General features: G+C 59.8%; 1 protein-coding gene across 3 annotated transcripts in view; it reads left to right on the top strand.

Annotated features, from left to right (window-relative positions):
* The window catches only part of TAB1 (TGF-beta activated kinase 1 (MAP3K7) binding protein 1), a 34,144-nt gene extending 20,610 nt beyond the window's left edge, over positions 1 to 13,534 (top strand). For 2 of the 3 annotated variants that reach the window (XM_046013193.1, XM_046013191.1), the window contains exons 4-11: positions 2,642 to 2,728; positions 3,242 to 3,380; positions 4,492 to 4,605; positions 5,190 to 5,301; positions 6,999 to 7,143; positions 8,725 to 8,947; positions 10,207 to 10,369; positions 11,853 to 13,534. In XM_046013193.1, the coding sequence (XP_045869149.1) occupies positions 2,642 to 2,728; positions 3,242 to 3,380; positions 4,492 to 4,605; positions 5,190 to 5,301; positions 6,999 to 7,143; positions 8,725 to 8,947; positions 10,207 to 10,369; positions 11,853 to 12,060 (1,191 nt within the window). In that variant the 3' untranslated portion in view covers positions 12,061 to 13,534. The remainder of the gene's footprint in view (positions 1 to 2,641; positions 2,729 to 3,241; positions 3,381 to 4,491; positions 4,606 to 5,189; positions 5,302 to 6,998; positions 7,144 to 8,724; positions 8,948 to 10,206; positions 10,370 to 11,852) is intronic. The other variant, XM_046013192.1, reaches the window with a different exon arrangement.
* Positions 13,535 to 14,037: the final 503 nt, after the last annotated feature.

Here is a 14,037-nt window from a genome sequence, read left to right as displayed (position 1 = left end):
CCTGGGATGGAGGCTGTCTCTTTCCCCACTCTTGTCGCCGCCTCCTGCTCTCGGGCAGCCCCGTCCGTGTCCGAGGAAGTGGCTCCAGCTCTGCCAGGGCTGTGCCCCCCAATATGTCCAGGCAAGCCCCCCCCCCCCGGGCCCCCAAGAACATAGCAGCCCACCACGCTCAGTAAGGCTCAGGCCACTTTGGCAGAGTTCTTCTAAGAGTCTCGTAGTTTTTCCGCGTCCTCTGGGGACTGGGAGGGAGCCGGTAGCGTGTGCTCAGGGGCCCGCTTTTAGTGAGGGTCTGTTCTGCTGTAGCATGCCAGGGATGGGACTCCCAGTATCCACTGGGTTGGGGGACGATCTGCAGCAGCGGCAGGAACACAGCCACAGAGGAGGCGCTGACCCAGGGCGCCATGATGCCCCTGGTGGCGTTGCCTCTGCCACGGGTAAGGGCTGGCTCCCCCAGCTCAGCAGCCAGCCTCCCTTTCCCACGCTGGTCTAGGGGAGTTCTCCTTGGCTCCCAGGGGCTGCCTAGCCTGCGCCCCTGCTGGGACGGAGGCAGCGCCATACTGTCTTAGTTAGCTCGCTGGGGCTCGCCTTTGACCCACGATTAGAACGAGTCATCTCCAGACCAGACATCTGGTGGGGTCTTGTTCCTAGACGAATAGAAAACACATCCACCTTGGACTGGGGCCTGCTGGCCAGTCTCTGCAGGGGAGCCTGACCCTTTACTGCACTAACAAGCTAGGGTGGGCGTTTGTGGCCGAACCCCACCGGGGACCAGGCAACAATGCAGGACTGCCAGCAAGCAGCGCTTCCTTCCCAGGGAGCTGGATCCATCTGGGGGAGGACGGTCGATTGCAGGCCATTCACAGCTCCCAGGCATATGGCATAGGAGGACAGACTGCCCCGCCCTGCCCTTGTCACCGGCAGTGCTAAGAAGCCAGAGCAGATATATTGAATGAAGATGATGTCCTGAGGTTGGTGGGTCACCCCCTCAGCCTCCAGGCCCCACCTCTGGGGACGTGAGACCCACAGGACTGTTGACTAGAGGTCAACCCCCCCACCCCCACGCAGAGGAAGCAATTCCGCAGTTTGTCATTACTTACAGATCCCAGAAGCAAGGGGGCGCCTTTGAGCAGTGGGGAGGGGAGAGGGACAGTCCTCCCTCCGGAGTCAAGGAGTCAAGAGCGGCACGAGAGAAAGGGGCAGAGTGGCAAGCTCCTGGTACTTAGGAGGGCGTTGGGGTGGAGGTCACTACTTCCCATAGCCTTAACTCGAAGCGGTTATTTTTAAAAGGTACCCCAGGAACTGCTAAGCGGGAATTTTTGGTGGGACTCCTAAGCTCAGGCCCTCATCTGTGTCCATACTCGGGCTAGGGGCGGGGTTATCATGCCTTTAGACGTCTGGGCAGCAGCTCAGAGGCAAGGTTGTTTTTCTCAGTTGTTCTCGTCACACAGAGGCTCCCCACATCCCCAGAGGCCAGGCCCAGGCAGCCGGCCGTCCTTCCCCCCTGAGTGGCAGGTGCACTCTGGAGGCGATCCTCCTGGGGAGAGGGGCATCAAGGGTGTTCTTTGGACGAAGGGGTGGGGGGAGGCTGAGCTCTGGGAGAATCAGGGTAATTTGAGATGAACCCTTTCCTCTGGCTAAGGCTTGGGTGCTCAGCCTCCTGTTTGCAAGCACCCGTGGGCCTTGTCTCCTCCCTTTGGTTCGCTGGTACCTGCTGGCCGGTCCTGCTTTCTGCCTGCTGAAGAGCTGGAGGTTTTCCTCTTGGCATCTCTTGTTGGAAGCACGTCCGGAGGCACTTAGTCTGAGATGAGAAAGATGGATTCCTGTTCCTCGAAAACTGTGTTCCCGGCGGTTTTCCAGCCTCGGCACCTGGGCCAGAGGGCCTCCGTGGCCTCGGGGCCCTGCGCCAGTGAATCTCGGCTGGTTCCCTCGCCTCCTGCCTCCCGGAAGGCAGCAGTGGGACCAGCGTCAAGGGACCGGCGTTGACTAGCAGGGTATCGTGACGATATGAGGTGTCGTTGCCCCAGGCTCCCGCCGGCCCAGGTGCTAGGTGCACAGGGTGGATTATCTCTGTGTCCCCCGCCCCCCCCCCCAGCAGCGCTTGTCTCCTTTGTGGGTGAGATGGAGGCTGCCTGGCAGTCAAGTGGCAGAGCCGGAATTCACCCCGCGTGGCCTGATTCCAAGCCGTGCTCAGAGCCTCTGTGCCAGCTCCTGCCCCTCCGGTGTCTACAGTGCTCTCTGGAAGGCTCCAGGCCCCTGGGGCTGAAGGCTCTATCCAGCATGGCTCTGTCAGAGCCACAGGCCTTGCAGTCCCCTGTGGGAAGCCCCTGTCACGCGATGACCTGCATTTCGTACAGAATTTGTCAGTTTTTTAAAAGATTTTATTTATTTATTTGAGAAAGAGCAGGGTAGGAGGAAGGGGCACAGAGAGAAGCAGGCTCCCCGCTGAGCAGGGAGCCTTATGTGGGACTTGATCCCGGGACCCCAAGATCATGACCTGAGCTGAAGGCAGATGCTCAACTGACTGAGCCACCTAGGCGCCCCCAGAATCTGTCACTATTAATAGGCATTTCAGTGTCTGGTGACAGTGGTATTTTGAACTGGCCTTTCCCCTGGCACCCCTCCCTGTCCTCTGTGCGTCCAGGCCTTCGACGTGGTGGAAAGGAGCTTCCTGGAGTCCATCGATGACGCATTGGCCGAGAAGGCAAGCCTCCAGTCCCAGCTGCCAGAGGTAATCTCCCCAGCCTGCTCCCGGGGGGGAAGCACCCCAAGGCCCAGCTTTGCGAGGAGCAGGGACTTACCTGCCGTGTCACTCCCCAGCCATTGACATGACTGGGCCAGAGTGGTGGGTGGGTGTTAGGGGGACGGTTCCTGACCGAGGGATGGGGCCATAGTGTTTGCAGAGGCCCCTCCGAGGGGTCTCCCGGGCCCACCGTGGGCAGCTTCAGTCGGGCTCAGCACGGGAGTGGGCGGTGAAGGATGTGAGAAAAGGCCCTTCCAGATCAGTCCTCGACCTGAGCCTGTGCGTCGCCTCATCACTCACCCGCCCACGTCAGCCACTAGCCCTTCCAGAACCGACAGGGCGAGTACAGTCCTGTCTGGTCTTCCTGGGAGAAGGCTTCTCCAGAGCTGCGGTGTGGCTTCATCCCAGCCAGGCCCTCGGAGCCTCGCCTTTGAAGGGAGGGCCTGCTGGGGAGATGGTCCTGAGCACCCTGCCTGCTCTGACCCCTGGTGTGACTTCTAGGGTGTCCCTCAGCACCAGCTGCCCCCACAGTACCAGAAGATCCTGGAGAGACTCAAGGCTCTGGAGAGGGAGATTTCCGGAGGAGCCATGGCGGTCGTGGCTGTCCTGCTCAACAGCAAGCTCTATGTCGCCAATGTCGGTGAGCCACCCGCCTATCGCAGGGCAGGAGCACTGGCCGGGAGAAGGCCAGCCTCGAGGTCTGGGTGTTCTTTGGGCAGCCTCCTTCCCAGACACATAGGCCCTCCAGCCCATGTCTCCTGAGACCCTGAGGTCCATTTCCCCATTTCTGCCCAGGAATGCCCCAGTCCCAGCGCAGGGAGTGAGAGGTTGTTACGAGTCCCTCACTCTGCCCCAGCTGGCTGTGGGCGAGTTGCGTCTCCTCTCTGGGTTGCCTCAGTGGCTTCCTCTTCTGGAGGAGACGGCCTGGCTATGGAAGACCCACTCAGCATCCCTCAAAGGGCTGTGGGAGGGCTAGGTGAGGGGCCCCGGGGATATTTGGATTTGTGGGAAAGGAGGCCATCTGGAAACCCAAAAAGGCCACACTTACAGATTACTGTGGGAGCAGTGCAGAAACCCCACTGATAATGTCTATCTTTTCCTTGAGATTTCGTGGACAGAAGTCAAAAATACGAAAAGAGGGGCGCCTGGGTGGCTCAGTGGGTTAAAGCCTCTGCCTTCGGCTCAGGTCATGATCCCAGGGTCCTGAGATCGAGCCCCGCGTCGGGCTCTCTGCTCCGCGGGGAGCCTGTTTCCTAAACTCTTTCTCTCTGCCTGCCTCTCTGCCTACTTGTGATCTCTGTCTGTCAAATAAATGAATAAAATCTTAAAAAAAAATATGAAAAGATAGGGTGAAAAGCATGGAGGGAACACCCGTGTGCCCAGCCCCCAGCCCCAGCAGTCAGAACCTCAAGGCCAGTCTCATTTCCTCTCCAGTCCTGTGGCCCCGGGAACCGCAGACATGGGGTCACGTTATCTCTTTGTAAACAGTTCAGTACATGTCCCTAGAGAAAAGGTCTCCTAGTAAAGTCATAATTATCCTAGGATGACAGTGGAAAAGTCTAACCTAATTCCTTAATACCATCAGCACCCCCGACTGGTGACTCAGCCCAGTGGTCTAAGCCTATTTTCCTTGCTTGGTTCAAGGATTTCCCTGTGTGATGTGAGATGCCTCATCTCTCTCTCTCTCTGCTCCACCCATCCTGTTCCTCCCTGTATGCAGTCTTGGCTCAGCTGCTCAAATTCTCCTGCAGGTACAAATCGTGCCCTTTTGTGCAAATCCACGGTGGACGGGCTGCAGGTGACCCAGCTGAACGTGGACCACACCACGGAGAACGAAGACGAGCTCTTCCGCCTCTCTCAGCTCGGTGAGTCGGGGCCAGGCCGACCCCCATGGCTCACCCTCAGTCCTCTTCCGGGGGCCAAGTAGGGAGAGGCAGGAAGTGCTCGGGTTGTGACCTTGGGCTTGGGACCAGCCTGCCTGGGGTTAGATCCCAGCTCTGCCCCTTATTAGCGGGTGATGTCTGGAATTTTGGAAGTTTGTGCGTCGGTTTCCCCATCTATGTAATGAGGATCGTAGTCACACCTGCCTCAGGGATTTGTGAGGATTAAGACTCCTTATGTGTGAAGTGTTTCCAGGAGTACTGAGTGTACGGCAGGTACTACGACCGCTAGAGACTAAGAGGCCAGAGAAGTCTCGAGGCTGTAGCTCACACGGCACAGCCGCTCGCTCCCTGCCCGGGGCTTCTGAGGAAGGGGGCGTTGATGAGGCTGGGCACTGTGGACAGTGGGGCCCTTCGGGTGAGCCACTCCGTGGGGCACCCTGCTGTGGCTTCGTTTTCCGCCCAGCCGGTCCTTGTTGTCTCGTTGGGGGGCTGCGTCTGTATGCCGTTCTTTTCCTCCTCCGTGGCGGGCAGGATCTGGGATTGTCCTCTCGTTCTCCCGCTGGCAGGTTTGGACGCAGGAAAGATCAAGCAAGTGGGCGTCATCTGCGGCCAGGAGAGCACCAGACGCATCGGGGATTACAAGGTCAAATACGGCTACAATGACATCGACCTACTCAGGTAGGGGGCCGACCCAGCTGCACCCTGTTTGTGAGGCCGGAGGGTCTGGGCAGAACGATGGTCTAGGGACAGAAAGATGTGGTTGAGGGAGCTGAGAGCCCGAGGAGGGCAGGGCTCCTCCCAGAGAGGCTGCTGTGTGGCCTTAGACCCAACAGCTTGGGAGGTTCTGTAGAGCTGGGCTGGCAAGGGATCAGGTTGGGGACATGAGCGAAAGCCCAGGGCAGCAGCCAGGGCCACAGGGCCTGACAGGAGTGACCAGCCTTGTCATGAGCTGCCGCAGATGGGCAGCGGTGGTGACTGCGGACCGTCGTCGTACCAAGCCTGTGCCCAGCTCTTTACACACTGTCTCACTCGCTCCTCACTCAGACCCTGTGAGGTAGGTGCTGCTGTTGGCCCAGGGGTGTGTTGTCACAGGCAGCTGGTGTGCAGACCGCAGGGGGCCGCCTGCTCACAGGCCTGGCAGGGGCTGAGGAGGGCTTGAACCCAGGCATCCTGAATCCGAAGCAGTGTCCTTAATGGTGATTGGGAAAACAGATATGCGGGTGTGTGTGTGTGTGTGTGTGTGTGTGTGTGAGTGAGATGGGGGTGTGGGAGGTTTATTGTGTGCAGTGTGTGTGGGGGTGTGTAAGTGGGTGTTGGGGGGGGTTTGGTGGGGGCTGTGGCATGTGTGTCATGTGGTGTGTATGCGGGGGTGGCACGTGGGGGGGTGTGGTGTGGGCGTACAGGGAGTTGGGGGGCGGGGAGGTGAGCCAGACTCCTCAGGGCTTAGAAAGCGGGAGTTACAACTCCTCACTCTCATAGGATTTAGGCAGTTGAGTTTGGAAATTTTTGTCTCTAACTGAGGGGGTTCTGTTGGCTTAATTGGAAAGTACAGATTCAAAACAGGTCAGCTAGTGCCGAGGATCCATGGTGAGAGTTCCCCCCACCGCGAGCCTGGACTCCTTCCCCAAAAGCTGCTGGTCTCCCCCGTATCCTGCCCGGGGCTCCCGTGCACGTGTGTGTGGGGATGTGTTCGGGGGACAGCCCCCTTCCTAAAATTCCGCAGGTCCTGGCATACCCTTTCCTGTGCCCTGCACCCCCTCGTTTCCCAATGGGTGCTGTGCTCCCCGCTGTGCGGTGCAGGGTGGGCCAGCGGCGCCCCTGTAACCGCGGCCAGGGGCCCGTAGTGAAGCTGCAGCGGCGCTCACCGGCCCTGCTCGTGGGCTCCTGGGATGTGTCCAGACTCTGCTCTTCCCTGTGCCGTTGCCAGGAACATCGCAGACTTGCCTCTGCGCGCGCACACACGTGCTGGAGCTTTGTGACGTTCGCTGGCCCTCCCGGGTCCCTGTGCACCTGGGGAGTGGACTTGGGGTCTGAGTGGGCGTGGTACTCGTTCTGGAGGAGCCCGGGCAAGTGGCCTTTTACAAGTGATCCTCACCCTCTTGCCATCCCTACTGCCACCGCACAGGCTCTGTGGCCAGGAGGTGGGGACTGGCACCAGGGTCGGGTGCCCCCAGCTGCCCCGCTGGTTCTCCAGGCTCTCAGAGCTTTACATTAGGAGCCACGCTCAGGAGATAGGTCCGTTTTTCTGGTTTTTCTCTTTCCTCTTGTCGGATGTGCATTTGAGTTTACATCCTGGGTGGATTCTTGCCCTTAGCAGAACAAATGTCCCCTGGGGCCCTTCCAATCACAGCTCTCCCCACACTCTCTTCCCACAGCGCCGCCAAGTCCAAGCCGATTATCGCAGAGCCCGAAATCCACGGTGCGCAGCCTCTGGATGGGGTGACTGGCTTCCTGGTGCTGATGTCGGAGGGGCTCTACAAGGCTCTGGAGGCAGCCCACGGGCCCGGACAGGCCAACCAGGTGAGCCCGGCCCTGGCAGAGCACCGCCAGCCCACCCGCAGCGCGGTGTACTCCCCTGGGGACCCAGCCAGCCCTCTGGCCTGCTCCACGGTGCTCAGGGACCAGTTCGCAAATGCCCTCACCAGGCAGCTTCTGCGCCTTCAAAGCTGGGGGAAGAAATGCCCGGCGCTCCAAGAACACGCATCCCACCCAGAAGCCTGCTTGTTTTGGGCTTGAAGCTGGGTCAGTCCCCAGGGCCCCAGGAAGTGAATTTCCCCAGGCACATTGCTCTGGAGTGTGTCTGAGAAGGGCCCTGGTCCAGGGAGGAGAGCCCAGAGGGTCTGACTTAAGCCTCAGCCTCCCTCCACCTCCTCTTTCCCTGCCTCTCCTCTCCTCTCCCCTTCTCTTCCCTCCCAGCCGCACTTGCTTCCAGCTTGCTCCTCGTCTCTGACGGAGTGATAATATCCACCTTTCTGGGATCGCGGTGAGGGCACGGTGTGATGAGCTTAGGTCCTTGGTCAGTGAGAGCCGTTTGTTTATCCTGTGCTGGGAGCACACAGGTCAGACACTTGTCCATAATGCGTGGCTTCAAGACAGTCCACCTCCAGGATGGTTTTGAAGGGAGGCTGCCTTTCCCTGACCTTGGCTAGTGAATTCAGGTTGTGTCTCTCCTTCCATTTGAGCTTCTTGTAGGAAGGTAACCTTTTCTGCTTTGTCCTCCTTTTAAGTAAATGTTAGGAAAAGAATGTCTCCTGTGCCTGTCTCCTGATAACCCGTATTCAAGGTTTTTCATTTATTTTCTTTTATCGTTCCTGCCAGTAGCCTTGTAACCCAGGAGGCAGGGGCTCGTGGCCATGTCAAGTTCGGCAACTTGGGGCCGATCGAGTTCAGGGGCTTGCCTGGTGTCCTGAGGTGACAGCCGGTCAGTGACAGAGCTGAGCCCACCCCAGACAGAGCTCAGGTCATCTCCTGTGACCTGTCTCAGCCCTCCTACTCCAAGAGACTCTGGCCAGCCATCACGTAGAGGATTTTGTGTGATTTTTTTTTTTCTTTTCCTTTTCCCTTTCCCTTTTTTTTTTTTTTTTTTGGTCTTTGCCAAAGAATTATCCAGTGGCTTTTGCTGGGTTCTAGAATAAACTGGATAGTGGACTTCTCTGAGACATGTCTTCATTCTGTATTCCCTGTTTATAACAAAAATGGCGTGATGTAGCCTACAGTAAGTTTGTTCCAGGAAAGGAAACTTAGTAATTAGCAGCAATTCGTACTAGGCTTTTTCGTGGTCTCGAGTGCCCTCCCATCCATTGTGCAATTTAATCCTCTTAATAACCCAGCGAGGTGGATATTATCCCCCATTTTATTACTGTGGAAGCCAACAGTTGGAGAGATCACAAGGTCACACCTTTTCTAATGAGAAAGTTCCAGAAGAATTAGCCGGAATACCTTGAAAAGCTCAGATTACAGGCTGGACTGCTGGGGACTTCCTTCACCTGCTTGGCTGATACCCCCTCAATGTCCTGATTAGACTCTGGAGTTGCGGGTAGCAGTCCTGGGCGCCCCCTCCCTGCTCCTCACCAGCTTTTGCTCCCCCCCCCGCCACCCCAGGAGATCGCCGCCATGATCGACACGGAGTTCGCCAAGCAGACTTCCCTGGATGCCGTGGCCCAGGCCGTGGTAGACCGGGTGAAGCGCATCCACGGGGACACCTTTGCCAGTGGTGGTGAACGGGCCAAGTTCTGCCCGAGGCACGAGGACATGACCCTGCTGGTGAGGAATTTTGGCTACCCTCTGGGTGAGATGAGCCAGCCCACGCCATCCCCGGCCCCAGGTATGCCTGCAGTATGTCCGGGGGGCCTCCTGAGGAGGTCGGCCGGGACTCGGGGTGACTTTGGAGGGGTGGGCCTTGGTGCCTGGAGTGGACGTGGATCCAGAGGCCTGGCTTAGAACCGTTCTGATCTGGTCTCTGACCGTAAAGCTCTCTGAGCTGAGTTGCTGTTTTTCCGTATTGCCTGAGAAATGAGAATCCTAGCACGTGCCCGGCTGACCTCCTGAACGTCTGAGTACGTGAACAAGCACTTTGCCAACCCCCAAGGCCACATAATAGAGATGGTGGCTGCAACTGCTTGGGTGCCTACTGGGTGCCTGGCCCTTTATGCAGAGTTCCTTCAGGCCTCCTTAAAACCCGAGGTGCAGGGGTGCCTGGGTGGCTCAGTGGGTTAAGCCTCTGCTTTCAGCTCAGATCTTAGGAACCTAGGATCGAGTTCCACATCAGGCTCAGTGGGGAGCCTGTTTGCTCCTCTCTCTCTCTCTGCCTGCCTCTCTCTGCCTACTTGTGATCTCTGCCTGTCAAATAAATAAACAAAACCCTAGGCGCAGGGGGCACCCCCTTTTACCAAGGAGCTGAGGCTCTGGAAGGAAGAGAGGGAAGCGAGGTTAGGCATGTGGACAGAGGGGCCCCCAAAACCTGGCTCTTCCCTGGGCCCTGATGGGGGTGAGGCTGAGATGCTTTATTTTCTCCCTTTGGAATTCTGCGATCAGGTTGCTGGGGAAGAGAAGTGCTAGTCTTTTTCTGTTTCTCTCCCCCGGCTGCTCAGTGTGGAAACTATCTGTTCCTAGGGGCTGCCTTTCTTTGTCATTTTTCAGACAAGCAGGGCTTAGCATGCGAGCAGCACAGATGGGTTTGTTCCCCCACGGACACCGGGGTTACTGGAGTTTCTGTAACTTGTTGTTATTGCAACTGTATTTTTTTGGGCCAACCTCCACTTAACCCTGAGCCGAGAGCTTCGTGGGGAGCCCGGCAGTCACCCAGTCCTCGAGGCAGCTCAGTGCATGTTCTCCTCCTGCTTTAAGCACCGGTGCCTTGCTGCCGAGAGGAGCCCCCGCCTGCTTGGAGGAGTCTACCATTAAACAGATGCCCCTTCGCTGTCCCAAGGGGCAGCCCTGGGAGCCAGGCCTGGCCGCTGCCCACCTGCTCGGGCCCTCAGACGCTGCCCCCATGACGCCCCACGGCGGCCGTGTTCCCACCGCCCCAGCGATCCCCCCCCCCCCAGCCACTCCCTGCAGCCCACCGCTCTCTCCCCCTGCAAGCTGCAGGAGGACGCGTGTACCCCGTCTCCGTGCCGTACTCCAGCGCCCAGAGCACCAGCAAGACCAGCGTGACCCTCTCCCTCGTCATGCCCTCCCAGGGCCAGCTGGTCAATGGGGCCCACAGCGCCTCCACGCTGGACGAAGCCACGCCTACCCTCACCAAGTAAGCCCTCCCCCGCCCCCAGCCACCCCCAGCCCTGCCTCCTGGGTCAGCCCTAGGTGCCTGGACGGGAGTGGCCACGGGGCCCAGTCCTGGGCTCGAGTGATGTGGGGTGAGGTGCGTTGGGGTCCTGTACCTCTCACGTTCCCCACTCCATCCCTGGGGGTCCTTCCCAGACCCGGAGGCCGGAGGAGGCCGCCCTGCAGGTTCCAGCAGCTCACTGAACCCAGACTTGGGCAGGGCGGGGGTTCAGGGACCAAGTGCGTGAGGTGGGCCAGGAGAGACGGGCTACCGATGCAGACAGCCTGCCGTTTGTGCTTTCCTGCGGGTCCCACAGACTCGTCGTCCTTTCGTGGGAAGGTTCTCGTGTTCTTTTCTCTTTTCCCCCTCTTCTCCCCATCTCTGAGCCTCCGCAATGGCTTCCACGCTTGGGGGACATTGTTTGGCCTGTGCTGGCTTGTCAGACCCGGGGCTCTGACTAGAGTGTCCCATTTTAGCTTTAAAGTGAGTCGTCTGGTTTAAGGTGGGGGGGGGGTGCGTGGAGGCAGCAGGAGGCCCAGAACTCCGGGGTGAGCAGGCAGGCCCCCCCTCCTCACTGCAGACCTGCCTCACAAGTCCGTGTCTCCAGCCCCTTCACTTCTGTGGAATGTCCACCACCCCCCCCCCAGCCCCACCACACCAGGGGACCAGGATCTGGTTTCCACATTCCAGCCCTGCACAGAATAATAGGGATGCCACACCCAGCCCACACAGAGGATGTGGCCAATTGGAAGGGCCACCCAGGAGGGAGTGGTGCTGTGGGCCTCTGCCCCCCTGGGGGCCTTCCCCTCTCCCTGCCCCCACTGCCGCCACGGCCGCTGCTGCTGTGGGCCAGAGGGACCTGCGGGCTGCCGAGCAGGGGGCATCCCAAGTACGCAGGGCTGCCTGGAGGAAAGAAACCGTCCTCAGAGGCAGCACAGGACAGCAGGGGTCCCCGACCAGGCAGGAGAACTGGCCGTCCTGCCGCACCTCTGCTTCTGGGGCCCCTGAATGGCCCCTTTCCTTTGGCCTCTCTCTGAGTGGGAGGTGGGCTCTGCTGTGGGTGGGCCAGGCCTGGGGGCTGGGCGGGCTGGCAGGTAGTGCCCGGCTGTGAGGTGTTTCATGACAGAGCAGGTACCCGGGGAGCTCTGGCGACAGGGGGCCTGTCCCCACCAAGCCAGTGAGAGGGGAATGAGAAGGGGGGAATGAGGAAGGCTTTTGGGGAGCAGCTGGAGTGGACCGCCTCTGGCTTGGCACTGCCCTGAGGGAGATGGTCTGTGTCCCATTCCATTGCCGTTGGGATACTTTGCGATCGAGCCCTGGAGCCGAGTGATCCATTCTGTTAAATTCTAGTTCACTTGAGGATCCACACAGAGCTAGAGCTTGGGAAGTACACTCTAGCTCTGGCTCTGGCCTGAGGCCGGAGGGCCTCTCTGTCGCTGACCGACTGTCCCCTGCCTCCCCACAGCCAGAGCCCAACCCTGACGCTGCAGTCCACCACCACGCACACGCAGAGCAGCAGCTCCAGCTCCGACGGGGGCCTCTTCCGCTCCCGGCCCGCTCACTCTCTCCCGCCTGGCGAGGACGGCCGCGTCGAGCCTTACGTGGACTTTGCTGAGTTTTACCGCCTCTGGAGCGTGGACCATGGCGAGCAGAGCGTGATGACAGCCCCGTAGCCCCAGCTAGGGGACGGGGCCTGAGCAGGAACTTGCCCGGGGACGAGGGGGCCCAGCTCTGCGGCCGGATGGGCCTTTTCCCATCTGCCTGTTCCAAGGTGGGGCAGGGCACCAGGGTGCGCCCAGTCCTCAGCCTGCACCACGCTCGCACCCCACCCGCACCCAGCCATACTGGGTGCAGCAGAGAACGTTCTCTGAGAGCAGCCCGGTACTTCGGACCTTGGCCCCGCAGAGGGGGCTAGAGGCCCCGCCCTCGGGCAGACTCAGCTGGGACCGTCGCTGTTTCTCCAGCGGGGCTCAGGGCAAAAGCCACGCGGGCCGTAAGCCTGCTACGTGGGGCAGACCGCGAGGGGTCTGGCAGCCGCCACTTTCTTTGCCCCCGCAGCCCTGGGCGGGGTTCCTCCCTCCCTTCTTCACCCTCCAGACTTGAGCCCTTGGTGGCATCTGCGCCTTCGAAGCCTGCACCTGTCCCTGGGCCTCCCCGGGTTGTTTCCAGTGGTCAGTGTTCATGAAGGCCAAGGGAAGCGTCGGGAGCCTGGGCTGGCTACGCCTCTGGGCGGATCAAGCGGAAAGAGCGGGAGGCCCAAGAGGAGCCCTGGTCCTGGAGCCCACCGAGGGGGGTGGGCCGGGCATGGCCGGGCATGGCCGGGCATGGCTGGGCCTCCACAGACCCAGGGGTACAGGAGAGGTGAGGACAGTGGCCGCTCACTAACGGTGAGTCTCTACTGGCTTTAAGGGAAAAACAGGGCAGGAGTCAGGCCGGTGGGGGCATGTTGCAAAGACCTGTGGGAAAGAGGTTCTTGGATACCAGGTGGCCTGGGTGACTGGGAACCTCAGAGGTATGCCCCACTTTGGCAAACACTTAGGGACGGGATCAGAGCAGCCCAGTCCCCGAGAGCACACGTTCTCTGCCTGTGGCGGGCTTAGGCTGGCAGGGCTGTCCCCAGTGGCGGAAGAGGAGGCAGGCCCAGGAGACTCCCAGCTTGCCGGCTCCCACGGTCAGCAGTGGAGCAGAAGTCAGACGTCTTCATGAGTCTCGGGGGCGGCCCTGGATCCCTCCGCCCCTCTCTAACTCCCCAGCTCCTGCCCTGCAACGCCCCAGACACAGCTTTTACCAGGGACCTGGTGCTGTGTGCACCCTCCAGGGTGCCTGGACTTAGGACAGTCATAGGCAGGCTCCAAGGCCCCGCTCGCTGGGCGGTGCAAGACCCCGTCTCCCTGCAGCTGAGCGGGCAGGTGTGGGACAGGCGGGGGACAGTCTGCGGGGAGAGCAAGAGCCTCTCGCCAGAGGGCCACCACCACCCGCCACCACGAGGCCATCTCTGTTCCGCAGGTGAGCAGATTGAAAGTCTGTCTCGAGGCCTTGCAAACAAAGAGAATTCTCTTCCAAGAATGTCTCTGTGATGCTGTTTGGTGTCTAGAAATAGAATATCCCTTTCTTATGGCAATAAAGAAAGAGTAAGAGGTGGTCTTACATGCCGGCTGTTGAGTGTTGAGTGCAGCTGTTCAGGTCTGGGTACCTCGCCGCGGCCTGGGGGGCTGGGAGCCTCCTCGTGTCCTCCTGCTCAGTGGCACTGCAGGGACGCAAACCCCAGCCTTCTAACGGGACCTGCGCGGCCGGCCTCCCAGCCCAGGCGGGACAGCACTGGGTGTCCCGCGTCCCTCCCTGTCCCCGCACATCTGGAGAGGGGGACAGTTTTCTCGTGCTACAAGCCAGGTGCTCCCGGGCCTGTGCGCTTCCTGACAGGGAGCCCCATTCTTTTTTTTTTTTTTTTTTAAAGATTTTTTATTTATTTACTTGACAGAGATCACAAGGAGACAGAGAGGGGCAGGCAGAGAGAGAGAGAGAGAGGGAAGCAGGCTCGCTGCTGAGCAGAGAGCCCGATACGGGACTCGATCCCAGGACCCTGAGATCATGACCTGAGCCGAAGGCAGCGGCTTAACCCACTGAGCCACCCAGGTGCCCGGGAGCCCCAT

This window comes from Meles meles, chromosome 7 (assembly GCF_922984935.1).
Source record: "Meles meles chromosome 7, mMelMel3.1 paternal haplotype, whole genome shotgun sequence".
NCBI classification, from domain to species: domain Eukaryota; kingdom Metazoa; phylum Chordata; class Mammalia; order Carnivora; family Mustelidae; genus Meles; species Meles meles.
This window is presented reverse-complemented; position numbering and strand designations above follow the sequence as displayed.